Source organism: Delphinapterus leucas, unplaced genomic scaffold (genome assembly GCF_059928025.1).
Source record: "Delphinapterus leucas isolate spDelLeu-1000000601 "Yukka" unplaced genomic scaffold, BTC_Dleu_Yukka2 spDelLeu_asBTCV2_sq25, whole genome shotgun sequence".
Taxonomy (NCBI): Eukaryota; Metazoa; Chordata; class Mammalia; order Artiodactyla; family Monodontidae; genus Delphinapterus; species Delphinapterus leucas.
The window spans coordinates 18,818,881-18,845,664 of NW_028322234.1; the positions used below are offsets into that span (position 1 = coordinate 18,818,881).

Consider the following 26,784-nt stretch of genomic DNA (forward strand, 5'->3'; position numbering starts at 1 on the left):
AGAACAGTACGTCCTGGGTGGACAGCAGGACAGGGGTTTTGTCCTTCCTCTATGGCTGTGTCCCCAGGGCTGAGAGCCGCCGGCACGTGGCAAGTGCTCGGCGTGGGGGGCCCACACACCCCAACTCACAGGTCATCGTCGGAGCCCTCGAAGTGGCCGTCCCCTTCGGGGAGGCCGGCCGCCTCCCTGCCTCGGCCGGGTGCGGGGGGAGAGCCTGGTGCCCCCTCTGGGGCCACGTCCTCGTCCTCTGAGCCGGGGGGCCCATCCTCGGAGCTGCCGGGGCTGGGCGCGTGGCCGAGGCCGGCGGCGGCAGCTCGCATGGCGGCCAGCGCGGCCATCTGCGCCCGCTGCATCCGGGCGCTCTCAGGCTCCCTGTCCTCGTCCGGGGCGGCCCTGGCACGGGCCGGGGGGCCAGCCGCAGGCTCGGGGGTTGGCGGTGGCGGCTGCCGGGCCTCCAGCTCCTGGCGTGCCCGCTGCTGCCGCTGCAGGAGCGTCTCCATCACGGCCTGCAGCTTCATGGCCCTGCGGGCCGGGCCGCCCCGGGCACCAGGGCGGGGCGGGGGCGGCGGCGGCGGCGGGGGCGGCCCCTGGGGGGAGGGGGCCCGGCCGCACTGCAGTGTGGGGGCCGCGGGGGAGCCGGGGCAGTGCAGGGTGGCGGGGGGCAGGGGCGGGGGCCGCCGGGCTCAGGCTCAGGGCTGGTGGGGCATGCCAGCGGCAGGCGGGCGACACCTCCTTCTCACACCGGGAACTGGGGGGCGGCGGCTCGCGGGTGGCTCATTCACGTGTCAGCAGAAACCTGGAGGGGACAGGAGAGACCGTCAGACCACGCCTGGGCTCCTCCCCACTCAGGTCGGACCTCAGAGGCCTCTGGGAAAATTGTTTCCATCCACGCCCATCAGTGTGCAAACCTGGGGGCCTCCCTGGAGGTGGAGGAGCACGTTCGTCCCATCTGCCCCCACTCTGTCCACCCTCCAGAGGGCTGGGAAGCAGGGGCACCCCGCACTGGACCTCCGAGGGCCTCGAGTCAGCCCCCACCCGTCTGGGCCACAGAGAAACACTTAGCAGACGACAGCACCCCAGGGAAAGACCTCGGATTATAGCTTCATAAACAGAAACAGGGGAACGGGGCATTTCTGGCTTCTGATTGGCTACAGCCAGCTACCGGGCACCAGAGTTCTGGGTTCCAGTTCTGAGTTCTAGGTGCTGCTCACGGCCCAGGGGGCTCCGGGCATCTCACGGGCACGATGGCCGACCCAGATTGAGCACCTGCTGTATACAGGCTAAAGCTTCCCCACTCATGTTCTCACCCCATCCCTAAACCTCAGTCTCTCTAGGCCTCAGTTTCCCCATCCGCAAAATGGTGCCCGAGTGGCACCCACCTCGCTGCGCCCAAGCAGGGATGAAGCGAGTGTGTGATGGTAAAGGCGGGAGCACAGCAGGCACTCGCTGGACTTAGGGAAGGAGGCTGGATGGTCCCCATTTTACGGATGGGGAAAACTGAGACTCGGAGCTGCCCTGCTGGAGGACACACAGCAGGTTCCAGGCAAGGCTGGGAGTTGAACCCAGGTCTGGGTGACGTCAGAGCCTCCCACGCGGCCCCCATGTGCCTTCTGCAGGGAGTTCCCCTGCCCTTTGGGACCCCAAGTGGGGCCAAGGTCCCAGAAGGCAATGCGCTCTGCCCCCAGCCCAGGGTCCCTTCGGACCCCTGCCAACCTACCTTACCAGGGCCTCAGGCGGGCTCTGGGTACAGATGTCCCAGAGCCCGGCACAGCTGGGCACCACCAAGGACAGGAGGATGCAGGTCCCACCCCAGCCCCACTCACCCAAGCCCAGGCCACACCCCCACCCACCCAGGCCGCCAATAAAACAGACTAGGCAGAACCCAACAGGCCCGGCAGTGACACCCCAGATGGTACATCACAGGAACACAGGAGGGTCCAGGAGCCACTCCAACCAACAAATGAATCCCCAAAGGCTCCTGAGCAGCTCCTGGGGCAAAGGGGGCCCACATACAGGACGGCCCAGCGGCCAGAGGCTCCTGGTAGCGGGCGGACACTGGGTCACCAGGCTGGCCGCCCTTCCGGCCCCTCCTGTGACCTGGTAAGAGAAGCCTGACGACCGCCCCCGCCCCCCAGGGGAGTCTTGCAGAGTAGACTCTCCCAGCCTCCCCAGTCATGGGAGGGGCCCTTTCCCCAGTGCTGGGTCTTCCAGCAGGATGGGTGAAAGGGCAGTGGGGGCGGGCAGGTGGGGGGTCCCTGTGGGAAAGTAGGGAGGGACCTGTCCCCGAAGGGCCTCAGTATCTAGCAGGGGCAGGGGTCCCAGGGCACAAAGACCCTCTCAGAGGCCATAGTGCTGGAGAATGACCAGCACAGCCTGTCCTTAGAGGCAGCAGGACAGCACCCAGCCCCCAACCCCCGGGGACAGGCGGTCACCCCCACACACACACCAGCCCCAAGAAGTGCTGAGGGGACACTTCTCACCCAGTGTCTAGTCTGGTCTGCTGCCCCTCCCCCACCTTTGACAACTTCAAGACGAGCCCCCCCCTCCCCACGGAAACGCTCTGGGCAACGCCCCCCCTCTTTGGGGGGCAGAAGGAAGAGGCCAGAGGAAGCCACGCCCCCTCAAGCCACCCCCACCCCCCCCACACACACACACAGGCCTGCTGGGTTTAATGACCCTTCCGGGTCCACGGATGGGGGAGGGGAGCAGGGCAGGCCACCACGTTGGGGCTGGTGGAGGGGGCAGGTGGGAACCCCGGAGCCCCCCTGGGCTCTAGCCTGAGAACCCCCCCCATGGCCGCCATTAACCCTAAGCTGGTGACGCCCACCCCCTCCAGACCCCTCCCCCCCAAGAGCCCTTTGTCCTCAGGCCCTACCCCCACTTTATGACAACCCTAGGGGAGAGGCATTCCCTGGCAGGGACCGGGCGGGGATGGGGGGGGTGCTGGGTGGCCCTTGGGACCTGGATGGGGGGGCAGGGAGGGATCTGGGGCCACACCCTCCCCCCCCCATGCCTCCCGGAGAGAGAGGTCACCCGCTCGGCCCAGGGCTTGCAAAACACGGTTATTTAAAGAGTTGTGCAAGGCTGGGGCCCACGGGTGGCGAAAGGGGGCCCTCACTTCACGAAGGGAAGAGGAGGGGGAGGGCGGGGCAGAAAGCTGGGGAGGGGGCTAGGAGAGTCCGGAGGGGGCGGCCCGGAGGAAGTGAGAAAAGAAACACTGAAAAGGGAGAAGAAATAAGACGACAGAAACCCCAGTCCGATTTCAAAGGCTTCTTGGAAAGCGGCCGATTTGCATGGTGGGGGGGCAACCCCTCCGGGCCGGGCGACTGAAAACGGAAGATTATTGACAAACCGGCCGCCCGGGGTCCGCGGAACGTTGGAATTGACCAACGCGCGCTCCCCGAGCTTCCTGCGCCCGCTTTTGTGTCTGGAGGGGGGGGCACTGAACGGGGCACGGGGCGCTTTTCCAGGGGATCCCCGCCAGAGAGTCAGGGCCCGGGCAGAGCCCACCCCGGCCGCGGGCCCCGTGGTGTCCCCTCCAGGGGCCCCTTTCTGCCCCAGAGCTGACGCTTTATAAATAAACCATCCAGGCTGGGGAGGGTCGCCAGGGAACTGCCCTCCCCACCCGGCGCTCCCACTCTCCTCGGGGCTCCCGAATAAAACACCGATTCCAACGGGAGTAGATGAAACAACCCCGACCACAGCCCCCCGCGCGCGCATAGAGACCACTTCCTTCCGCTGGGAGGGGGCGCACACGCTCGCGACCCCCGGTCACCCCCGCGCCCGCCCCCGTACAATATGGCAGGGGATGAGATCTCCAAGGGAGTCGCAGAGAAAACCACACCAACTCCGACCCACTGGGATCGGCTTTCCGGCCCTGGACCCCCACCCACGTCCCTGACCAACTTTGGGGAGCCCCCTCATTGGCTTCCAGGGCGCGCGGCGCCCACCCGGGACAGAACGCGCGATTTAAAAGTCCGGCCCACCCCTGCCCCAGCCTCACCGCGCGGGGCCCGCTCGGGGGGCGCAGGGCCCACTCGGGGGGCGCATGCCCCACGCCTGGCGTCTGGCCCTGCCCCGGCCGCGCCTGGCCTCCGGCCCGGGCCGCGAGCTGCGCGCTGTTGGCTCCCGGCCACCGCCGGGTTTGTGCCGCGCGCCGACTCACCGAGTCTCCAGCCGAGTCCGCGTCTACACCCCCCACCGACCCGATTGGTAAAAGTCTCCCCGCGCGCGGCCTCCCCCGCCCCTTCCCCCCCCCCCCCACCGGCGCGCTCACCGCCCCGCAGACAAATCACCGGGTGACAAATCGCTCTCAGATGCAAATACCTCGCCGGTGATTCAGCGCCGCGGCTCGGGACGCGGGGAGGGGTCTCGTGAGGCCCCCTCCGCCTTCCCGGACGCCCCCTCGCCCCCCGCGCTTCGTCCGACGACGCTCGACTAGCACAGGGGTGCTGGGGAAGGGGAGAGAGTGGACGGAAATTTTCACGTCGCGGCCCCTTTAAATGATAATAAATAATAAAAGGGAAGGGGAACAGGGACGCGGTATACCCCGCCCCCTATCTAGGGACAGTGGACAAAGTGCGCGCCGCGGGCCCGAGCGTACATGATGCCGAGGGCGCAGGCGGGGCTGGGAGCGCCCCAGGGGGAGAGGGAGGGGAGGAGGTTGGGGCTCTGTCTGGATGGGATTTGGGGACGCTAGCCTGGTCCGGGACCCCCCCCCCATCTTACCGAGCGCCTAGGATAGACCTACCGGGCTCAGAGTTTCACCCCCGCCCCTTAGACTAAGCAACTCGAGACTTCACTCCCCTAGAGTGGTGCCTCGGTTTCCAAGTCTGTAAAATGGGGATTAGAGACTTGATAAAGGAAGGAGGGAGCTGCGGCGACGGGAAAAGAGAGCGGGGCGGGGTCGGAGGAAGGGAGCGAGGGCCCTGCGATGGGGGCGCTACACGGTGGGGAGGGGTCTGGGAGAGGGCGGGGCTGCCAGGCGCGTGGGCACCGCACTGTCAAAGGCGTGGGGGTGGGGAAGGGCGTCCAAGATACCTAGGAGGGCTCCTCGCGAAATCCTGTTGACCCCTACCCTCCCACCCCCACCTGAGGTTCCCATCACCTCTTGGGAACCTGACTACCCAAACCTAGGAGGAGAGACAAGATTATCTTCTTGGTAATAATAGTTCAACAACAATTTCCACATTTAGAGCGCTCGGTTGTGCGGCCAGGTGCCCAAGGCATGAGGTTCACATTTTTGTGTAGCAGAGACTCTTAATGTCCCCATTTCAGAGAGCGGGAAACTGAGGCCCAGAGTCGGTTGGGGGAGGTGGGCTTGGGGTTGTGGACTCAGGTGGGAGGTGTGAGCCCCTGAGGCCACGCCTGCGAGCTAATCGCAGGGGCCCAGGCTCCAGCTCAGATAAGAGCCAAGTGGGAGCATTGGAGGGCCGGCGGGGGCCACCCAGAGGGCCCTCACAGGGAGGGGCCAGAGTCCCTGATCTTTAGGCGGGGGTTGTGTGCAGCCCCCCCCACACACACACACACAACGCACAGCATTGCCATCTTCTGTGGGTAGTCCCCCTCTGGACATCACCCGCCCCCATCCGCTCTCTGGGGAATTCCCAAGCCCAGGGGATGGTGCAAGGGAGCCACCCCCAGCCCAGGGCCAGAGTTCTGCCTGCCCCTTTCATTTACCCAGCCTTCCAGCCCCTGGGCTGCCCTTAGCCTAATGACAGCAGGTGGCAGGGAGGCCTCTACCTTGAGGCTATTAAACTGCCAACCCCAGCTGCCTGCCCCGCCCCTGCCACCAGAGGGGCAACAACTGCCCTGCCCGAGGAGGGGGGAGAGTTTGGAGACCCAGGTGAGCTGGAAGAGGGAAGCCACCCTTTAAGGGCCAGGCCCCAGATCAGTTCCAACGTGCAGGAAAGCCCCCTCTCCACCAAAGAGCCAAACCTCAGAATGCATCCCCTCCCCCACCCCAGGCATGTGCATGGGGCCTCCCTGTGTCTCAGTTTCCCCCTCTCTAAAATGGGCCAATTTAAATTTATTCCTCCTACAGTGGTTTTGAGGATGACATTCCCCTCTGGTCAAAGGGAAGGGGGCAGGGAGGGGTCTCCCGAAGGGCAGGAAGTGTGCCACTCTGTCCCCCATTTCCCAGAGGGAAGTGGCTGTCTCTAAGTAGCTGGGTGCAACTTCCCAGAGGTGCCTGGCCCGGAAGAGTGAGGAGCTGCAGGATTCCCAGCTGCCTCTAGTGAAGGGGGTCCTATTTTTAGCCCAGCAGGGAGCTGGGAATTGATACCAGATTTGCTGGCTCTACAAGGGACCGGCAGAAGGCCTGGGCTGCACCTGGGTCCTGGCTGTGTGATTTTAGGTTAGTACAAACCCTGCTCTGGTCTCTGTTTCTCAAGCTGGGAAATGGGAATGCTGCGACCCCCAGCCCTCTAAGGTTTCCTGGCCAGACCAGCTTGTGGGGGTCCTGTAAATACGAGCCTGATTCTCACTTAGCCCCTCAGACAGTCACTCCTCCTGCCCTCCATTCAGGCTGGGGGGTGCAGCATCTTTTTAAAAGTTCTGGGACTTCCCTGGTGGCGCGATGGTTAAGAATCCGACTGCCAATGCAGGGGACAGGGGTTCTATCCCTGGTCCGGGAAGATCCCACATGCCGCGGAGCAACTAAGCCCGTGCGCCACAACTACTGAGCCTGTGCTCTAGAGCCCGCGAGCCACAACTACTGAGCCTGCGAGCCACAGCTACTGAAGCCCCCACACCTAGAACCCGTGCGCTCCACAACAAGAGAAGCTACCGCAATGAGAAGCCTGTGCACCGCAACGAAGAGTAGACCCCGCTCACCCCCGCCCGCCGCAACTAGAGGAAAAAAGCCTGCGCGCAGCAACGAAGACCCAAGGCAGCCATAAATAAATAAATTAATTAAATTAAATAAAAATTCGCCCAGATCACAAACTGCCCTCCTTCCCACATATATTCCCCCTGAAACATATTTCTGCCTCAGGGCCTTTGCCCTGGCCATTCCCCTGCCTGGACCACCCTTCCCCAGCTGTGCTCTGTCATTCAAACTGGAACCTCACATCACCTTGTTTTATCTTCACCCAGGCTCTTCTGTTCAAAACAGCTGCAGTTGTTTAACCTCCTTAGCCTTGATCACGGCTGGTTGCATCTCCAATCCTGAGGTTGGGCCGGACACATAAATGTTGGTTGAATGAATGAATTCATGGGTCCCCTTCTGTCCTCCCTCACCCCATGGTATTTTTGGAGTCTGTCTCCACAGAGGTGGAGGGCAAGTTAACTATTCACCATCTCAATCTCAAAAAAAAAAAAAAAGGAAAGAAAAAGAAAGACCTGAAGGGGATGCTGGGCCCAGCCCCAAATCCCAGAACGCCGACTGGCCTCCAGGTTGCCTTGTCCCTGTGAACCGGGGTCTATGAAAATGTAATTATAACTTCTTTTAAAGTAAGAAGAGAAAAGAGAGTATAATTATAAGGAATAGATAGTCATGAATCCAGCCTAAAGTATTTCGTCATTATACCAACGCAGCTGCAAAATAGAATTTTTAATATTTTTTCATAGAAGGGGCCCAGGAGACCCAGAACATTCATAGTGCGGCTCTGCTTGACCCATTTTGCAGCAGCAGGGACACTTTGAACCGCTGGTCCAGGTTGTGATACGCATGAGCGACTCCCCCTAGGCCCTGGGGTCCCTGTGTGGGGTGGACCCAGCGAAGCCAGGACCATCCGCGGGGTTCGCGCGCCCCCTGCCGGGCACCTGTGGACTGCAGCCGGGGGGTGGGGCTGCCGCCGGAGGCCGCCAGGGGGCGCCGTCTCACCTGTAAACGAACTTCCCGGGTCGGACGGGGAAACGGAGGCCCGCCGAGCCCTTCCTGTGGCTCCTTAGAAATGTGCCGGGGTAGAGTTGCCGGACAAAATACAGGACTGTAGTTACATTTGGATTTCCAATAAACAACAAATAACTTTAAATGTATCCCAAATAAATATTGCACAGGACCTAATGATACTAAAATTTTTTTCACTGTTTATCTGAAATTGGAATTAACACCTCTCCCGACCCGCCCGGACCCCCGGGGCTTATCCCCATGCTGTGGCTTCGGGTCCCAACCCCATCTCACCCCCTCCCAGTTTAGCTGCACCAGCTGAGTTCGGGTCACATTTCCTGGTCTCACCTCCTCCAGGAAGCCTTGCTGGAATCACTGCCACCAAGGTCAGACTCACAGTTACTCACAAAGGGCACACATATCTCCTTTGTAACCTTTTTCACTGCTGTTATTTGCATCTCTCTAGGTAGTTCGCCACTCACTGGCCCCTTTGCTAGACAGGGGCTCTGTGTGGGTAGGGGTCAGAGGGTGCCTCGTACATAGAGCCTGGCACGCAGAAGGGGCTCTGAAAACTGCCCAGCTGAACAGACTTGAGGATAAACCAAGGGTCTGCAGTTTTGGAACGATGCCTCTTCCTGGATGTCCCTTTAAACCCTTTAACTTCATTTTAAAAAAAACTTTTTCGAGATCATTGTACATTTTTAAAAAATATTTCTTTATTTATTTGGCTGAGCCAGGTCTTAGTTGCGGCACGCAGGATCTTTAGTTGCGGCATGCAAACTCTGAGCTGCAGTATGCATGTGGGATCTAGTTCCCTGGCCAGGGATGGAACCCGGACCCCCTGCATTGCGAGTGCGGAGTGTTAGCCACTGGACCACCAGGGAAATCCCAAGATCGTTGTAGATTCTAATGCAGAGATATCTCTCTCATACCCTTCACCAGGCTTCTCCCAACAGTGACATTTTATAAAACTGTAGTACCACATCGAGATCAGGATATTGGAATTGCTACATCCCACCCATGGATTCGTATTTCCCACTTTACTTGTACTCATGTGTGAGTTTTCTCTGCAATTCTATCAGCTGCATAGGTTTGTGTCTCCACCACAGCCCAAGGGCAGAGTGGCTCTGTCGTAAGAGTCCCTCATGTTGCCCCTTTCCTGTCATCTCCTACCCTGGCCACCGCTCATCTGCTCTCCGTTCCCATATTTTTGTCACCTCAGGGACGTTACAGATGGAATGGTACATCGTGTAACCTTCGGGGACTTCCTTCCTACACTCAGCGTCATTCCCAGAGATCCACCCCGGGTGTGTGTGTATCAACAGCGTGTTCACAACTCAGACCTGCTGAGTGGGCGTGGACGGACCACGGGTGCACCTGTCGAAGGATGTCTGGGTAATTTCCAGTTTGGGGCTATCACAAATAAAGCTGCTATGATCACATGAGTACACATTTTTGTGTGAACAGAAGTTTTCATTTCTCTGAGATAGGTGCCCAAGAGTCCCTCTGGAACTGTGTTCGGTTGTCTTTGTTTTGTTTTGTTTTTTCGGCCGCACAGCTTGTGGGATCTTAGTTCCCCAACCAGGGATCAGACATGGGCCCTCAGCAGTGAAATCATGGAGTCCTAACCACTGGACCACCAGGAAATTCCCTGCTTTTTTTTGTTGGTTTGTTTGTTTGTTTCAAATTCCTTTCTCACAGGAAATCCTGCCACTCATTCCCTGAGTTGAGTTTTGGGGGATGAGGCGAGGAGAGGGAGGGAGGTGGGCAGGGCCTGTGGGCAAAGGGGAGATTTCACCCTCATGCCCGGCCTGGTACAGAGACCAGGAGTTGAAGACCAGAACAAGCGAGCTTCAGGCCAATGCCTATGTCAGAATGGAATGGCCTCCCCTTCTCACATAACATCTTTGCAAATTTGGGCTCTTTGGAGACCTAGGATGTCCCCACATAATTTGGAAGGACGGGGGCCCTCCAAGAGATGGGCAGTTGTCCTTCAGGGCGACTAAGCCTGAGGCCTGCAGGGCCTCACCCTAACCCTCCCCCTGCCCAGCAGGCACACGCAGCTCAACAGACCCAGAGGTGGGTCTGTTCCCCCCACCTTGAATCTGGGTGTGACTCTTACAGCACCCAACAATTCAACGTGGAAGGAGTGAGGCTCTGCGGCTCCCACCTCTACTTTGGAAGTTTACGCCAAGGCATAAGCCTGACTTTCCGCAGACTGCCACGTTTGGAGGAAGCCCAGGCAGCCTGTGGAGGAGTGCTTGGCTGCCAGTGTGAGACCAAAGCCTTCTCCGGCCTTCCCGGTCCAGCCGCTAGGTCGGCTACTTACTCAACACCACGTGGGTCACAAGAACCGCCCAGCTGAGCCCACTCAGTCACCGAATCGTGAGTGGTAATACACTGATGCTGTTCTATACCTCTCTGTTTTGGGGTGGTTTGTTACGTGCTGCTAATCCTGTGTCTCCCAGGGACAGCTCTGTGCACTGTGCTCCAGGGAGGCCTTATTTATTCAATGACACCCATTATTTTCCAGCCAGGATTCTGGACGCTCGCCTGGTAGCAAGAAGAGCACCTTTTTTTTTTATCAATTTTAAGATGCACATCGTGTTCACTTTTTAACATCTCTGAAAATGGCACGAATCTTACAGTTTTACAGTCAACTGCAAGGCAGTGTGTGAAAATGTCTATCGATGCTTCCTTGAAAGTTCCAGAAAGTGCCATCAGCAAACCATCTTCAACTTCAGGAAACACAGAAATAATAATTACAGTATCAATAGTGGCAAAGTTGTACAAGAGCGCAAAACATTTTCACTATGATGAACATGGACAAAAGTAAAGACGTTAATAGCAGAATCCCAGCAGCTGCTGTTTAAGCAGCTCCCGCTCCAGAGGGGCTCATCTGGATTCCCCCAGAGAGGGCTCAGAGAGCGGCAGCGTGCTCCCTCAGGACACACAACCTGCGCGGCCCCAGCCCACCGCTGCCTGGCTTCGGGGGCCTGGCGGGGGCCTGGTGGGCGGTCAGGCGGTGCAGCTCGGTTTGGGGGGCGGCCGGGTCCGAGGGTCCCGACCGGCGGGGCCGCCGGGGAGCGCAGGGGCAGACGCGGCAGAAGGCCTGACGGAAGTGGGAGCCCAGGAAGGCGTAGAGCAGGGGGTTCAGCGCCGAGTTGCTGTAGGACATGCAGTGCGCCCAGATCTTGAGCGCGTAAGCTGCGTAGCTGCGGGGATGCCAGGCGCCCGCCGGGCCTAGCGCCTGCAGCACCAGGAACAGCTGGATGGGGCCCCAGCAGGCGGCGAAGAGCAAGACCACGGCCGCCACCAGCCGCGAGACCTTGGCCCGCACAGCGCCCGCTCGCTCCGCCTGCAACTGCCCCTGGGGAGGGGGGGAGGGGGGGAGGGGGTATGAGGGAAGGCGAAGGACCGGCAGGGGCGACACCCAGGGCTCTCCGCTACTTGACCCTCTTAAATTCCCCCCCCCGCGCCACCCTCCTCAGATGCACCTCACTCCCCCCTACTGTGCCATCCCCCCATCCCCTGCCCGGCCGCGCCCCCATCCACCCAGCCGCGCACCTGCAGGGCGCTGTCGCCGGGCGCGGGGCGCACGGCGGACCGGTCCAGGTGGCGCAGCATGGCCCCGTAGCAGGCGCAGGTGGCGACCAGCGGCAGCAGGTAGAGCGCCAGCAGGTTGTAGAGCGCGAAGGCGCGCTCGAAGGAGCGGCTGGGGAAGACCTCGCTGCAGTAGGTGCGCGGTCCGGGCGAGAGGCGATGTAGGGCGAGAACCGGCGCGGACACGGCCGCGGAGCCTGCATCACAGGCCCGGCTGAAGACCTGGCCCGGGGGACGAGGGGCGCGAGGGGGCCCGGGCCCTGGTCTCCCCGGTGCCTCTAACCCCGGTTAGGGTTAGGGTTAGGGCAACGGACATTGAGCGCCTCCTAGGCGCGCGTCTGCCCGGGTCCGCGCCCTCAGTAGCCCTCGCAGGGAATGCCATTGCGTCCATTTCCCAGATGAAGGAGCGAGGTCCAGGGAGAGGCAGTGAGTGTGTGTGTGGAGTGTGAGCCCAGGGCACAAAAACTTGTCCCCCCTACCCCGTGCGGCCTCCGCGCTGCACTCACCCGCCCAGATACTGAGGCTGACAGCCAGCGCCAGGTGGGGCGTGCGGCGGTGCAGGGCGCGCAGCGGGAACACAGTCACGTACCAGCGGTCCACGCTCATGGCGGTCAGGGTGGCGCACGTGGCCTGCACCGAGACCTGGGAGGGACGGGAGCCCAGCGTGTGGCCCCCTGCCTGGTCTGGACCTTTCCCTGTCTGCGCCCTCCTTGCGGGTCCCCCACTGTCCAGCCACTCGAATACAGGCAGGACCTGTCCCGGGGGGGGGGGTCTCCAGGGCCCACAAGTTGAAGGGGCAGGAGAGGAGGGGATGTCAGAGAGGAGCCCAGGGTGGTGGGGGAGGGCGGAGTCATTAGGGGTAGGCTGAGGCCCCCAAGACTGAGACCAGGAGAGGCAGATGCATCCTAGGATCCCGAGACGGGTGGGGCAAGAAGTAGCAGGGCTCCGAGCGCCCGCCACCCCACTCCCCGCCCAACCCCCATTGTCCCCCGTCTTCCTCCCTCCCACCCAGTCCAGGCTTCACCTGCTCCAGCCCCACCCACCCACCCCCAGACTCTGTCCCCGCCCCGCCCACCTCCACGCCCAACAGGAGGTCACACCGACTCCTCCCTCTGGCTCCCCGCCCACACCCACTCCTCCCCCTGGCTCGCGTACCGCTTCCCCCAGCCCGCTTGCCCCCAGCCCACGCACCTGCTGGATGTAGTTGAGGAACTTGCACATGAAGTCGCCCAGCACCCAGGCGGGCAGCGGGTAGAGCAGAGCGGTGAAGGGCACGCAGCACAGCAGGAACGTCAAGTCCGTGACCGCCAGGTTGGCTGCAGGCGGGGGACGCGCGGGTGCTAGATGTGGGGTGCATCTGCCTAGCCGCCCAGCGCCCTGGCCCAGCCCACTGGGCCTCGCCTTTGTCCCAGTGACCAGCAGGGTGGCTCGCGAGGCCCCCAGAGAGGTCCCGACATCCGTGGGCAGAGAAGTTGGGGCACCCTCCTCTCACCCTTTTATATTTCATACACCCCCCAGCAGGGGCTTCATAGCTGTTCAAGCAGCAATGGACCCTGCTCACCCCTGTGGGGGTTGCGAGTAGGCCCCCGCCCCTCTGAGCCTCAGTTTTCTTACCTGAAAATTGGGTAGAGTGGTGTTGCCCAACAGCCGACATAGAATGGGGAACACTGACTGAGTACACAGCCGGGCAGGGCACCCCCATCACACAACTGTGTAAACTGAGCCTCTGGGGCAGAGGGCGCAAACCGGGGGCCCGCGGGCCACGCAGTCTTTCCCCCACTCCTTTTATTCATCGGACACCATGTTATAAGAACCACATTTCAATCGGACATCTTCCTTGAGTGGCATGGCCAGCGCTCCATGGGCCACACCCTCCAACCTCCCTTTTAACTACTCCGGCCACCGTGGAACCCTCCAACGCCAGAGTTTGCGACCTCCAGCCTAAGGTACAGGGACAATAGGGAAAGGACAGGGAGCCCTGCTTGGGAGGGGAGAGATCCCTATCTAAGAGGACTCCGACGCACCGCTAGGGGCGCCCCTGGCCCCTCCGCCCTCGTGGCGACCCCCGGAATGGCCCGCAGGCACCGCGCAGCGCCTGGGCGCTCACCGATGTAGAAGTTGGTCACCGTCCGCATCTGCTTCTGGCGGCAGATGACGAAGATGACAAGCGAGTTCCCTGCCAGGCCCAGCAGCATCAGCGCGCCAAAGAAGAGCGGCACTAGCCAGGCGTCCACGGGCCACGGCGCCGGGGCCGGGCCGTCCGAGTCGTTGGCGCCACAGCCAGGACAGCTGGATGCGTTGGCCAGCGCCCACCAGGACGCGTTGGGCCCGGACGTGGCCAAGGCGCGCATTGCCGCCCTCTTCCTCCCAGCCGCCCTCCGGGATTGCGCCCGGGGATGGGGCAGTGACCCTCCTCCCGGCTGCCCTCCTGGGATGCGCCACAAGGTCTGGAGCGCGGCTTCGCTGGGCTCCGTGGATTCTCCGCTGGTGCTCAGCCGCCGCGCGTTTATACCCCGCATCCCACCGTGTCCCCGCCTTCCCGCCTCTCCTGCAGCCGCTGGCCACTCCTGTGCGCCCTGCGGTTCACCAGCGCAGCACCCTTCTCTCCCATTCCCTCCGCCCCCCCCACCTTGGGGGCCAGGATAAGAGCACAGGAGGGGGGAGGCTGGAGGAGGGGCTTGGGGCGGAGCAGGGGTGAGGTAGGCTTCCCAGAGGCTGCTGTGGACCCGGGAAGGACCGATCCTACCCCAGGGGAGGGAAGGGTAGAGACCCACCAGCAGGAAAAGCAGGGGGACAAAGCAAGCCACAGAGTCTAGGGAATGAGGCAGAGGCCATGACTTTGACCTTCCATGGGGCTGGGGCTCCCGGTGGGTGGGCCCCGCCTGGCGGTGAGGTCAGCCCTCAGAGGTCCTCCGTATCTGCTGCCAGGGTTTGCCCCAGGACACTGGCGAGCCATGGAGGTTCAGGGCAACAGAAGGATGCCCGGGATCTTGTGGTTAGAAGATGCCTGTTCTTAACCTCAAACAAAACAAAAGAAAAACAAAAAAGGAACCAAAACTCAACCTCCCCAGGACTTTGCTGCAAATCAGACCCCTTGAGAGGGTCCACCTCCCACCTAACGGGCATTGGTTGGCAGATACCAGCACTGGGACACAGACACCTGTGCTGCTGGTAGTGGGAACCAGGTGGAGGGAAGTTTATAAAGGATAATGTCGATCGCCAAACCCACACCCAGAAATGTACCCCAGATACTAGCCTGTGAGGCACGAAACAGGGCACTGGCATGTTCTAAGTAGCAAAAGAAAAGATGATGCCGTCTGTGTAAAAAAGACTAAAAGGGGGAAAAGAAATGAATAAATATGCATGGGCATCAAAGGGCATCAAATATCTCCAGAAGGAAGTACTAGGAGCCTGGGGGGGAGACAGGCTTCAACATCATTCTTGACAATGGCCTAAAAATTCAGAAAAGGAAAAAAAAATCCCTTTGGGGTGGTAATGAGGGCCAGGTTAGCATGAGGAGACCCAGGGATACTCCACGGGCATGGAGGAACTGTCCTGGGGAGGCTGCTCAGTTGAGTGGGCCTGGGAGAGAACGCAGCAGGGGGCTGGACCTTGGAGGGGGCCTCGACGGGGGTGGGGGTGGGGTTTAGCAGCAACGGCTCATGGACTGGCCCAGGGTCTGGGAGGGTGTTAGGAAGGTGACGACAGGGACTTGGCAGTCCAGTGGTTAAGACTTCCCGCTTCCACTGCAGGGGACACAGGTTCGATGCCGGGTCGGGGATCCCACATGCCAGGCTGCGAGGCCAAAAAAAAAAAAGAAGGTGAGGACAGGAATGAGTGAGGCCCCAGAATCACGGCAAGGCCCAGGCTGCGTCCTGTAGAGTTAGCACATCTATCGAGCAGCTGGTCATCATGGGCCAGAGCTGCAGACCAAACATCCCGGCCCCCAGATCCCCCGCCCAAGCACTCCCCCCAAAGGTACCATCTCCCAAGTTGTATCACCTTGATTTTTTCATATTTATCTACATGAGGTCACACACTGTGTGCTTTCTTGGGTCTTGTAATAGTTCCTCCTCCTTTTTCTTTTTTTATTTTATCCCCTCTTGCTCTTTATACGTTAAAGCAATCGGGTTGTTTGTCCTGTACAATTTCCACCAGGCTGGATCTGGGGGTTGCATCCCTGTGGTGTCTCTTATCGTGGTCCTAGTTCCCCATTTTTCTTTCTTTTTTTTTTTTAAATTTACTTATTTATTTATTTACTTTTGGCTGCGTTGGGTCTTTTTTGCTGCACGCGGGCTTTCTCTACTTGCCGCGAGCGGGGGGCTACTCTTGGTTTTGGCGCGCGTGCTTCTCACTGCGGTGGCTTCTCTTGTTGTGGAGCACAGGCTATAGGCGCATGGGCTTCAGTAGTTGTGGCACACGGGCTTAGTTGCTCCACGGCATGTGGGATCTTCCCGGACCAGGGCTCGAACCCATGTCCCCTGCATTGGCAGGCGGATTCTTAGCCACCGCGCCACCAGGGAAGTCCTTCCCCCCCCCCCACCCCACTTTTCTTGTAGAATGAAGGGTGGATTCTAGATTCTAGAGCAGGTTTAATTCTCTGTTCTTAACCCTCGGGTCAAAAACCAGGTCTGTCATCAAAGGCCCCACCCCCACCCCATCTCATCGGTCTGTCCCTTCTCCTCCACCTCTATTCTGCTCCTCCCCCCTTCACCTAGTACCCTGCTCTAGCCATTCTGGATGCCCCAGGGCCTTTGCACTGACTGTTCCCTCTGCCTGGCATACCCCTCCCACTTTTGCAGGCTGCCAGTCCTCTTTCCAAAGGTCTCCTCTTCCCTAGCCCAGGGCGGGGAGGTCCTGTTTGATCACTGCTGGGTCCGGAAAGCACAGCCCCCACCCCAAGGACAGTGAGCATTTGCTAAATGAAAAAACTCTAAAAGGCAGAAGGAGGTGGGGTTAGCTTTGTTCTATTTTTAGAGAAGAGTAGATTGAGGCACCCAGCCAGGACTCCAGAGGCTGCACTTTACAGAGGACAGGGAGGGGTCTGGTGGAAGGAAAGCCCTGTTGGTGCTGGGTGGGGGTAGCATGGGTCATTTCATCTGTCCAAGCCTCTGAAAAGGACGTCCACTTCCTTCCTCCTTCCCCAGGCCTCAATTTCGCCATCTGTCCCCCTAGGGCTGGGTGCCGTGCCCACAGCCCCGCCTGGGCGCAGGACAGGCGCGGCCTTCTGCCCCGGTTTCCCCGGGGCTGGGTGCCGCCCCCTCAGTGTCCCCGTCCGTGCCTCGGGGCTGGGTGTCCCCGGCCCGCAGCTCGGGCTCGGCCGGGACGTGGCCGCGACTCCACCGGGCGCGTCCAGCCTCCAGGCTCCGCCCCGCCCCGCCTCCGGCCTCCCGTCACTTCCTGCCCGGCCCAGAGAAGGCCCTGCCGGGCGGCGGCGACAACAGCAGCGGCGTGCAAGCTATGGTGGCGCTGGAGAACCCGGAGGGCGGCTCGGAGGAGGCGGCGGCGGCGGCGGGGGTCGCCCCGGGCGGGCGGCGGACGCTGTGAGCGCGGCGGGCGGGCGGGCGCGGCGCGCTTCCGGGCTCCGGGGCCCCCCCCTCTTACCCCCTCCCGGGCTGCAGCCCCCGGCCCGCCCCGCCCCCTTTCCTGGGGGGTACCCCACTCGGGTGGAGCGGGGTGGTGGTGGGCTTTGCTGTCAGTGGGTGTTTCCCGGGGAAACCCCATCCCCGTACTCCCGGGCCTTTGCCGGGGCGCAGGGGGCACCCCTGTGTCCGCGTGTGCGGACCCCCGGCGCCCGAGCTTCGGGGGTCCCGGGCGCCGCGTCGGGTGAGGCGGTGCCGCTGCGCGCGGTGTACCCGGAATCCGCGCTGGTGGTGTTCTGGGTATTTACCCACTTGCGGCTGTTCCTGTCCCCCAGCCGGGGATTTACCCCCCAGCCAGTCCTGTGTACCCGGCGGGGTTGTGAGCCCCCCACCTCCCGGTGGACGCGCTCTTTGTTTTTCTCCGGGTAAATACCCAAATGAATGGGGGGCTTACAGACCCGGGCCAACACGAGCCTGTGTGTCCTGGGACGTGGACTGGAGGCAGGTGGGCGGCCCCATATGGGTATGCCCCCCTCCCCCAGGTTCGCAGATCTCTTTCTAACCCGAGTGTTGGTGCAGAAACCCAGGTGGTCCACCCTGGCTGCTGGGGTTTCATTTCTGCTTCTTCGTGTGCCCTTCCTAGTGGCCCCGGGCGGGCTGTTACCCCTTCGGTGCCTCGGTTTCCCCATCTGTAAAATGAAATAACAGCGGTCCTCTATTTGAGGGGCTGGGGTCAGTGACCCTGCACTTGGAGGTGCCCAGCAAAGTGGAGGGTCCATTCTTTAATAATTATCTTAAATACTTCACTATTGTAGGTGTTTTGTTATTTTAAAATAATTTTCTCATTTTGGTATTTTGTGATTGCTTTATTATTATTATATTTGTTATTACTTTATTGTTATTATTACCCAGAAGCTGTACTGGTCTCTACAGATGTGGTTATTTAAGGGGCCTTAACCCACTCGAAGTGGGTATTTACCTGCCAGGTGGGTCCCTCCAACCTGCCCCCATCCCCCCTCACCTCCATTCCCGGGGCGGGAGAGGGGGGCTGCTGCTCCTTCTGTCTGCCCATCCCAGCCTGAGTCACCTCCGCTCTGAGCCCTCCTTGGTTTCCTGCTAGAGAAAGTAGGTTCCTCTTTGGCCTGTTCCTGGGGGAGGGGCAGGTGCCAGAGAGAGGGTGTGTTTGCCTAGAGGAGTTGGGTGTTAAAGGCCCCATCTCAAAACCCTCAGGGAGAATTGGGGGAGGCAAAGGAACCCGTCCTCCTCAAACCCAACCTGACTTAGCAGCTGTTTCCACTGTCAGGCCTGTCCACCCCTGTTGGACGCTGGCCCCTGCCATGGTGCAGACATTTCCCAAGGCCTGCTGGGTCCAGGAAGCCTCACGTGCCCCACCTGGTTGGTCAGTTTCCCCATCTGTAAAGTGGTCTCTTTGGGTGGCTGGGGAAGCAGATGAGCTGGCCCTCGGGTGAGTGTGTAAACAGAAGTTCGGGTATTCATTCAACAAGCAGCTATCGGGCACCTGCAGTGGGCCAGGTGCTGGGGACACAGGAGCAGCCAAGAAGGACCTTGTCCTTATCGTGCGAGTTAGTGAAGGAAGTGAGAATTAAGAAGGAAACAAGTATGAGGACCGGCTGGTTTCTGATGCTAACCGGTGAAACCGGAAACAAACGGGGCTGATTGGACTCGTTGGGGGGTGGGGCAGTTTCTCCCAGGAGGTAACTTTTGAGCTGGGACCAGAAGGAGCCAGAGAAAGGGTTCTTCAGGCAGGAGGCTGAGCACATGCAAAGGCCCTGAGGCGGGCTGTTCCAGGTCAGCTTCCGATGCAGTAAAAGGGCCCTGTGCCTGGAGCAGGGGCAATGAGGCGGAGAGAGATGGGTGTTGATGTTCTGATGTGGATGTATTTTATATAAAGTTTATGCTGTCCTCCACCCCTCCTCCCCAGCGTTCATTACAAATCTGCTGCCCGCTCCGCCTGTCCACTCTGTGGCTCCAGGCTCTGCAGTCTGCCCCAGGCTCCTGCTGGAATCTCCTGGAATCCGAGAGGGTAGTGAGGCCCCAGGAGGCCTGTGGGACCAGGCAGCAGACCTGCAATGCCAGGCCAGGGAGAGGCTGGGCCTTGTCCTGAGGGTGCTGGGGAGCCACAGGTGATGGTGGAGCAGGTCAGGGAGCAGCTGGATCTTTAGTCCAGTGGGCTGTGGTCTGAGGGGTCCAGCGAGACCTGAATTTGAGCCCCTTTGACCACTGTGGCCCCAGAGGGAAGCAGGAGGCTGGATGGTTCAGGGGAGTGGTCCTGTTCAGACCACGTTCGAATCCTCGTTCCACCCCGGGTCCCGAGGTGACAGGGAGCCCCATTTCTTGGAGCCCCATGTCCTGAGGGCCCGAGCTCTCTCACTGAGTCCCACCCTGCTCCGAGGTTCCCCGACAGCTCCCCCCGGATGTGGTCCTGTTATCTGCCCCGCCAGGCCACCGTCCTGGCCTCCGTCCATCTGCGGGGTGGAGACACAGGCCCTGGAGCCACAGCGAGGCCACAGCTGAATCTGGAGCTTGGGGTGGGGGTGCCTGGGCCTCAGGAAGATTGCGTCCAGCCTCAGAATTGAGGGCTCTGTACTGACTTGAGTTGCCCTGCCCTGTCCCAGCTGCCCTCTTTGCAGCTGTGGGGTCTCGGGATAATGACTTTGCTCCTCGGTTTGCAAATCTGTATAACGGGCATCAGAACAATAGTACTTGCCTCCTGGGGTGATGGTGAAGGCAATCGCTTAACCAGGCTGTGATCAATGGTGTGGCCCACGGGGTGAGCTCCCAGTCACAGGAGGAAACCAAACAGATGGCAGCTTGGGGAAAGGTGTGTGTCCTGGTTCCTCTTGGCTCTGAGTGCCCCTCCCAGACCAGCAGGGGCCATCGCTATCCCCACTTTGCAGAGAAAGAGCTGAGGCTCCAGGTCACACAGTGAAGCATCCGTCGTAGCTGGGATTCAAACTCAGGGCTGAGCTTCCAGGCTCTACCCCTGCCTGCGTGTCTCCTAGTCTCCTCATTTTTTTTTTTTTTTTCTTGGCTGCACTACGCAGCTTGTGGGATCTTCTTTCCCCGACCAGGGATTGAACCCTGGCCCCGGCAGTGAAAACGCCGAATTCTAACCACTGGTTGTGTGTCTCCTATTGTGCCTGCATGAGTTTACCCATCAGGTAATTTTTCATAGATTTTTGCCTGAAGTGTCATCCATGGAGCCTGCCCCACCCCAACCTAAGACAGGGCTGAGGCTCGTCAGCCTATTTGCTTCGTGATCAAGATGTAACAGCCTTTCTGGCCAGGGCAAAAAACTTAAGGCTGGGGACTCTTTACATATGTATAGACCTTGGTGAGTGTGGGCTTCAATCCTAACTTCTTTGAGGCACCTTGTCCCACTGTCCTAGGGCTTCATGGCATTTTCTAGCGCCTGTTTGTGGGGCAGGGGTCACGCTTCTCTGTTTAATTTGTGTCTTGGGAACTTTGAACACTAGGAAAGTTTGGGTGGAATTCTGGACTCTGGGTCCTACTCAGTCTCGGAATCGTGAGATTTTGCTGGAGACCTGATTGGGCAGTTATTTTTTTGAGCATCTACTGTATGCCAGGCAGGGCTACAGTGGACACCAAACTCTGCCCGCATGGAGATCACGGTGGGTGGTGGGCAGGGTGGTAGAACGTGTGGCCATCAGGAGAACAGAGCAGTGAGGGGGCGGGTCCCCCTGAGGAGGTTTGAGCAGAGGCCAAAAGGAGATGGGAGTGAGCCATTCGGAGCCTGGGGTGTGGGCACCGGGCCGGGGCGCAGCTGGTGCAGAGGCCCAGAGGCCGGGCTGCCGGGCGGGCTGGAGTGGAGGCGCAGGGGGAGGGGGAGGGAGAGCCCTGGCACCCTAGACCCTCTTAGGCTGAATCCACCACTGGCTCCCCGGCGTGAGGGTTTCTGAGCCGGGTGGGACCCTCCTCTCAGCCTGTGGTCAGGGGCTGACCAGGGAGGAGGCCCTGCAGCTTCTTGCCGGGAAGTTTCCATTCAGTATCCCCCCCCTCCCTCTCGTGTGGCCTCCTGCTGCCTGGCCCTCGGGTCCCCAGCGGGAGGCCTGCCTGGGCTGCTAATCCATCTCCAGGATTAGTGCTCCGGGTGGGGGTGGGGGGAACCACTCTGTCCACCTCCCCCATCCAGCAAGGGGGCCCCTGGGGCATGAGTCAGGTGGGCCGGGGCATCACCTTAGCTCCTGGGGGCCGTTTTCTGGGTTATCTTCTGTTGGAAGCCTGGGGTTGGGGGTGAGGGGATGCTGCATCAAATGAAGTCTCGAGAATCTCCCAGAGGAGGGAGACTCTGGGCCTCACCAGCTTGCAGCTCAAACCTGGAAGCCTGGGGGAGTGGGCAGCAGCTTTCTTGGCCTCCCACCCAATGTGTGGCTCCCCTTCTCTGACCCTTGGTTTACTAACCTGTCCTCAACGGTCCCTGCTTCCCGGGTGATGTGACGATGAGACACAGTGACATTTTAAGGGCTGCACATGTGATAGGGGGTGAGCTTCCCATTGTGGAGGGAAACCAAGCAGGGGATGGCTGTGAGAGAGTGGCGATGGTAGGGTTGTGCCTGGGCGTCCTGGTCTGTCTTGGCCCTGAGGACTGCCCCCTCACACCTGGCCCACAGGCCCCTTCCGGGCTGCCTGCCCGCTCTAGCCAGCTCCCAGGTGAAGAGGCTCTCGGCCTCCAAGCGGAAGCAACACTTCATCAACCAGGCTGTGCGGAACTCAGACCTCGTGCCCAAGGCCAAGGGACGGAAGAGCCTCCAGCGCCTGGAGAACAGTGAGCAAGGGTCGATGGGCGCCTCCTGGGGGCTCCTAGGCCTCAGACAGCAATGGTGCGCGTGTTCTGTTATCTGAGCCTGGCCCTGAGCGGGACAACGAGAGGGAGCTCTGGGCATTGGAGCTGGGGCTTTAAAGGAGGTGTAGGAGTTCAACAAGCCAAGCCAGGGCTAGGTAGGAGGAGTTCTGGAGGCTGGATCGTTCCTGTGCCTTCTGGGAAAGACAGCTGGAGCGTGGAGGAGGGGAGGCTGGTGAGAGTAAAGGCCCTAAATATAGAGGTGTGGGGGAGGAAACATGGTCCTCTGGACCCTGTGGAGCCTGGCGGGGGCTCGGGGGGGGCCTGAATGCAACCCCCAGCCCAGAGACCGTCTGTTTCCATCTAGCCCAGTACCTCCTGACCCTGCTGGAGACAGACGGAGGCACACCTGGCCTGGAGGATGGGGACCTGGCGCCCCCGGCAGCACCCAGCATCTTTGCAGAGGCCTGCAGCAACGAGACCTATGTCGAGGTGGGGCCCTGTATCCTGCCCTGGGTTCTCCCACCCACCACCAGGCACTGCCTATGCTGGACCCTGTGCCAGGAGCACCCATCCCCTCCCTGGTCCCTTGATGAATACCCCGGGTCTCCCTCCAGCGACCTGAAACCCACCCACCCCAGAACCTTCCAGCACCCGTGGTTCATCTGCTTATCACACTTGGAATTACTGATGGGATTGGGGGTGTGTTTGGTTCATTTCGATTCCCTGCCCCACACAGGTGGGTCCGCAAGTGCCCCACGAACTCCTGGCCGGCCCAGTGGTCACATGTGTGCACAAGGAGTATTTCTGTGCACTTGTGGCCCCCCCAATGTGCATTAGCCAAATGGGGAAACTGAGGCTCGAGGGCTTGCAGTCATTAGTAAGGGCCTGCCTGCCTCTCTTCCAGGTCTGGAACGACTTCATGAACCGCTCTGGGGAGGAGCAGGAGCGGGTCCTCCGCTACCTGGAGAACGAGGGCAGGAGCAAGGCGCGGAGGAGGGGCCGCGGGGAAGACAGGCGGAGAGGTGGGCCTGGGTCGGGGGTGGGGCTGCGGGGCAGAGGTTTGATGCCGCCCCCCCCCTCCTGGTGTGGGAGGGCGGGGTCAGGGCAGGTGGGGAGGAGCCCGGTGTGTGTGGGGGGGGGGGGGGGCGCCAGGGCAGGTGGGAGGAGCCTGGCGTGTGGGCGGGGCCTGCGGCTCACTCCCACCTCTGCCCCACTGCATGGACTCTTGCAGAGGACCCGGCCTACACGCCCCGCGAGTGCTTCCAGCGTATCAGCCGGCGTCTACGAGCCGTTCTCAAGCGGAGCCGTATTCCCATGGTGAGTACCAAGCCTGGCCTTGGCCTTGTCTCTTTCCACTTGCTTGGTCTCTTTTGAAGGCCCTTTTTCTCAGCTTCTCAATCAGGGGCAGGGTGAGGGGAGACCAGTAACCCAGTGAACGTGGTGTGATGGAGCAGACAGGGCAGGATATAGACTAGTGAGATCCGAGTGCAGGACCCAGGGCTGGGCAAGGGTTCTCCTTGAGGGTGGGAGGGACAGGGGCAATGAAGGTGGGTTTTGAAGGATGTGTAGGAGTTCACCAGGCCAAAGACTCGGAGATTCAAAGGTTTGGATGTGTCTGAGTGCCTGGTATCCTTGGAAACGGTTAAGTAGCCTCATGTAGTGAGTCAGAGGCCACATTTGAACCCAGGGCTTTGGGCTCCAGAGGCTGTCATGGATGTGGGGGGCCTGGACATCTTGGCTAGGGTGCCACAGTCGGCCTGACCCCTGGGCCTGCCTCTCCTGCAGGAAATGCTGGAGACCTGGGAGGAGCGGCTGCTGAGGTTCTTCTCTGTGTCCCCCCAGGCCGTGTACACGGCCATGCTGGACAACAGGTGACTGGGTGGGTGGGGGTGGGTGCCGTGAGCTCCCCCGGTGTCTGGCTCTGGCCACTCAGCATCCATTCCCTGCAGCTTTGAGAGGCTCCTGCTTCATGCCATCTGCCAGTACATGGACCTCATCTCAGCCAGTAAGTGCCTGGCAGCCCCTGGGACCCCAGTTGGCTGATTCAGTCTGGGGGAAACCAAGGCTGGGCTTCCCCGGGGTCTGCTTACCCGGTGGCAGGCTTTGGAAGAGGAGGGACAGCGTGAACACAGAGGTGGCAGTGCGATGCTGCCTTGATTCGTCAGAAGCGCCTGTACCTCTGGCCCCACGATGGATGATGCTGTGCACACAGACTCCCCTCCACCTGCATCTTCAGGGCTGGGGAGAGAGGGGCCTGTGTGGGGCTGATGAAGCTGGGCCTCCAGGGACCCCAATGTCTGCAGAGTTCGCATTTAGCTGTAGCCCCCCTCCACTGTGCCACACATGTGACTTCTGGCAAGTCCCTTCTCCAGCCTGTGTGCCCCTTTTACGATGGGAGTGATCTTGGGACACAGCCCCCCGCCCCCCCATGGAGGGTCCTCGCAGACCCTTGCTGGCCCTCGGCATCCCATCGGGTCCTCTGTCTCCACGCCCGTCTCTCTGCCTCCTGCCTGGAGTTGCTGAGGAGACAGTTTCCATGGCAACCCCAGGATGGTTCCTCTCAGGCTGCCTGGGAGGGAGATGCAGCCCCCACACTTGCTTTTGTTCCCACTGACTCAGGATGGAGGGGCTGGACTGGGGGTGCCTCTCTGCGGGTGTGGAGCCGTGGCCTGAACATAGGAGGTGGGGCCTGGCAAGATGGGGAGCAGGGGAAAGGGAGCCGCCGGGCCAGAGGCTGGGAGGCGGGCCCAGCTTGGGTTGTGTATAGCTATGGTTCAGGTTTTGGGGTGGCGGGAGGTGGGTGAAGGGAGGTTGGTGGAGCCTGGGCCACCGGGGGCCTAGGTGATTCCCTCTGAGGGCAGGGATGGAGGTGGGAGACCAAGGGTCAGGGCGGGACCCTCGTTCAGTCCCCTTGGCCTCGGGCCAGTGTGTCTCGGTGGTGCGTGCGTCTCTGTGCGCGTTGGACACGGGATAAGTAACGGGAGAGGAAGGAACAGCTCGAGCTGCTCTCAGCGCCTGGCCTGGGACCTGGGGGATCGGGTCAGCCCAGCTCGTGGGGACCTGGGGCAGGACAGGCCGAGGGCTGGGCCCCTGTGTGCCACAACCCTCGCCTTCCTCCCTGTCTTGCCTGTCCCCCGGCAGGTGATGACCTGGAGGGCAAGCGGCAGATGAAGGTCAGCAATCGGCACCTGGACTTCCTGCCGCCGGGGCTGCTCCTGTCCGCGTACCTGGAGCAGCGCAGCTGATGGCGGCCCTGCCCCCGGCCCCGCCTCCCCAGTGCCAAGACCTCCCGTAGCATCACTGAAATATCTTTATTATTTTTAGAATTTTCCCTTGGAAACGTGCTCTTCCCCTTGGGGTGGCTCCCGCACCGCACCCCTTCCCCGCCCAGCTTTCCGGGTTAAAGCTGGCGGCTGGGCTGCCCCGCACGAGCACAATTCGCCCTACTCCCGCCCCGGGGCCTAGACTCGGGAGGAGATGCCTGGCCTGGTCACTTCCCTGTCCCTTCCTGGGTCAGCGTTTTTGGCCCCGTGTGAAGCTTAAGCGAGGAGGGAGAGGCTGGGTTTTTATCATTTTTAATGAATTTGGTGTGATTTGTTGTAGATTTTTAAATTTCCCTTTTGCGAAGAAAAACCAAAAACTTGCCCCAAGTGATAAATTGGGGGGCTTCATTCCAGTCCCTGCTTGACCCTCTCCCAGTTTTTGGCTTGGGTGGAGGGTCTCTGGGGCCCTGCCCCTCGCCCTGGGAGCATTACATTTGGGGTGTGTGTGTGTGTGTGTGTGTGCGCGTGCGCGTGTGCATGTGTGTGCCCCGCAGCCCAGGATGGAAGCTGCGTCTTAAAAGCTGGTGTCACCCTCTTTTTGGAATGTGTGTTGCCCTCGCCACTCGCCTTTGGCGGCTGTTAGGGCCCCGTCTGCTCTACACACCCCCCTTCCTTCATACTGAGGATCTGGGACTTCCAGCCAGAAGCCTCTACTCTCAGACTGTCCTGTTCCTCTCTCCATGTCCCCTTGCCCCTGCCCCCAGCCTGGCTCTGGGGTGTCCTCATGCTGGTCACCCTGGCCTGGCACAGGAAGCAGGGCTGGAGACTGCACCCCTGCCCTGCACCCCCGTGTGTGTGGCTAGTTGTGCTTTGGGAAAGGTGGAGCGTTCAATAAATTTCTGGTGCTCTGGTCTGCTGCTGTGGGATTTTCCTTTGGGGCAGGGCCGGGGGCACGACAGGCACTCACGATGCCCTTGTGTCCTGGTCATTGAGGGATGCAGGCCTCAGGGGATGAAGCTTGGTTCTGAGCGACAACCCCCGTGGAGGCAGGTATGTGGGGAGACTGCTAGGAGTGGCCCGGCCCTTGGCTCTGCTGCCCTGGCTGGTCCCCTCCCAGGTGCCCAGGCTCAAACCCCAGCTCTGCCACCTTCCAGCTGTGTGACCTCCAGAAAGGTCACTTGTGGGACTTCCCTGGAGGTGGTCCAGTGGTTAAGACTGCACTTCCACGGCAGGACTGCGGGTTTGATCCCTGGTTGGGGAAATAAGATCCCACGTGCCCCGTGGCATGGCCAAAAAAACCCACAAGTCACTTGTGTGAGCTTCCTGAGTGGCTGAACAAAACACACCACACTGCAGCTTAAAACCACAGGAGTTTATTGTCGCCTGGTTCTGGAGGCCAGAAATGCAAGATCAAGGTGTGGCAAGGCCATACTCCCTCTAGAGGCTCCAGGGAGTGTCCTCCCTGCCTCTTCCAGCTTCTAGGGGCTCCGGCCTCCCCTGGCTTGTGGCTGCATCCCTCCAGCCTCTGTCTCCATCTTCACGTGGCCTCCTTCCTGTGTCTTCCTTCTGTGTGTGTCTGGAAACGGCTGTGCATCCTGCAGGATCCCCCAGCCTGGATTATCTGCTGTTCTCTTGTGATCACGCTGAGGGAAGTTCCCTTCTCACCCGGCCACATCAGGG

General features: G+C 60.6%; 3 protein-coding genes across 9 annotated transcripts in view; 1 reads left to right on the top strand and 2 right to left on the bottom strand.

Moving 5' to 3' along the window:
• ARID3A (AT-rich interaction domain 3A) overlaps positions 1 to 4,457 on the bottom strand; it is a 31,896-nt gene extending 27,439 nt beyond the window's left edge. Inside the window, exons 1-2 of one of the 3 annotated variants that reach the window (XM_089905833.1) lie at positions 4,327 to 4,457; positions 130 to 796 (exon numbers count right to left, since the gene is read on the bottom strand). In XM_089905833.1, coding sequence (XP_089761959.1) covers positions 130 to 518 — 389 coding nt within the window. In that variant the 5' untranslated portion in view covers positions 519 to 796; positions 4,327 to 4,457. Of the gene's footprint in view, positions 1 to 129; positions 797 to 4,003; positions 4,135 to 4,165; positions 4,185 to 4,326 lie in introns of those variants that run through there. The other 2 variants (XM_089905834.1, XM_022565693.3) reach the window with 2 other exon arrangements.
• A 6,204-nt stretch (positions 4,458 to 10,661) lies between these two features.
• On the bottom strand, positions 10,662 to 17,329 carry KISS1R (KISS1 receptor). Its single transcript, XM_022565692.3, has 5 exons — positions 13,542 to 17,329; positions 12,626 to 12,750; positions 11,941 to 12,076; positions 11,399 to 11,631; positions 10,662 to 11,201 (listed from the first exon to the last, which is right to left on the bottom strand). Exons 1-5 carry the CDS (start codon positions 13,951 to 13,953, stop codon positions 10,752 to 10,754), a joined length of 1,356 nt encoding a protein of 451 aa, XP_022421400.3. The 5' UTR covers positions 13,954 to 17,329; the 3' UTR covers positions 10,662 to 10,751.
• R3HDM4 (R3H domain containing 4) lies at positions 16,796 to 26,015 on the top strand. 5 transcript variants are annotated; one of them, XM_089905845.1, is made up of 10 exons: positions 16,876 to 16,977; positions 17,929 to 18,002; positions 20,213 to 20,371; positions 21,669 to 21,823; positions 22,185 to 22,330; positions 22,746 to 22,863; positions 23,073 to 23,158; positions 23,627 to 23,712; positions 23,791 to 23,846; positions 24,983 to 26,015. In XM_089905845.1, the coding sequence occupies exons 3-10, from the start codon at positions 20,358 to 20,360 to the stop codon at positions 25,084 to 25,086; spliced, it is 765 nt and encodes a 254-aa protein (XP_089761971.1). In that variant the 5' UTR covers positions 16,876 to 16,977; positions 17,929 to 18,002; positions 20,213 to 20,357; the 3' UTR covers positions 25,087 to 26,015. The 5 variants fall into 5 exon arrangements, with proteins under 5 accessions (XP_089761973.1, XP_089761969.1, XP_022421396.2 ...); XM_089905844.1 differs by lacking the exon at positions 16,876 to 16,977 and having other exon boundaries at positions 17,048 to 18,002; XM_089905843.1 differs by lacking the exons at positions 17,929 to 18,002; positions 20,213 to 20,371 and having other exon boundaries at positions 16,800 to 16,977.
• The last annotated feature ends 769 nt before the right edge of the window (positions 26,016 to 26,784 follow it).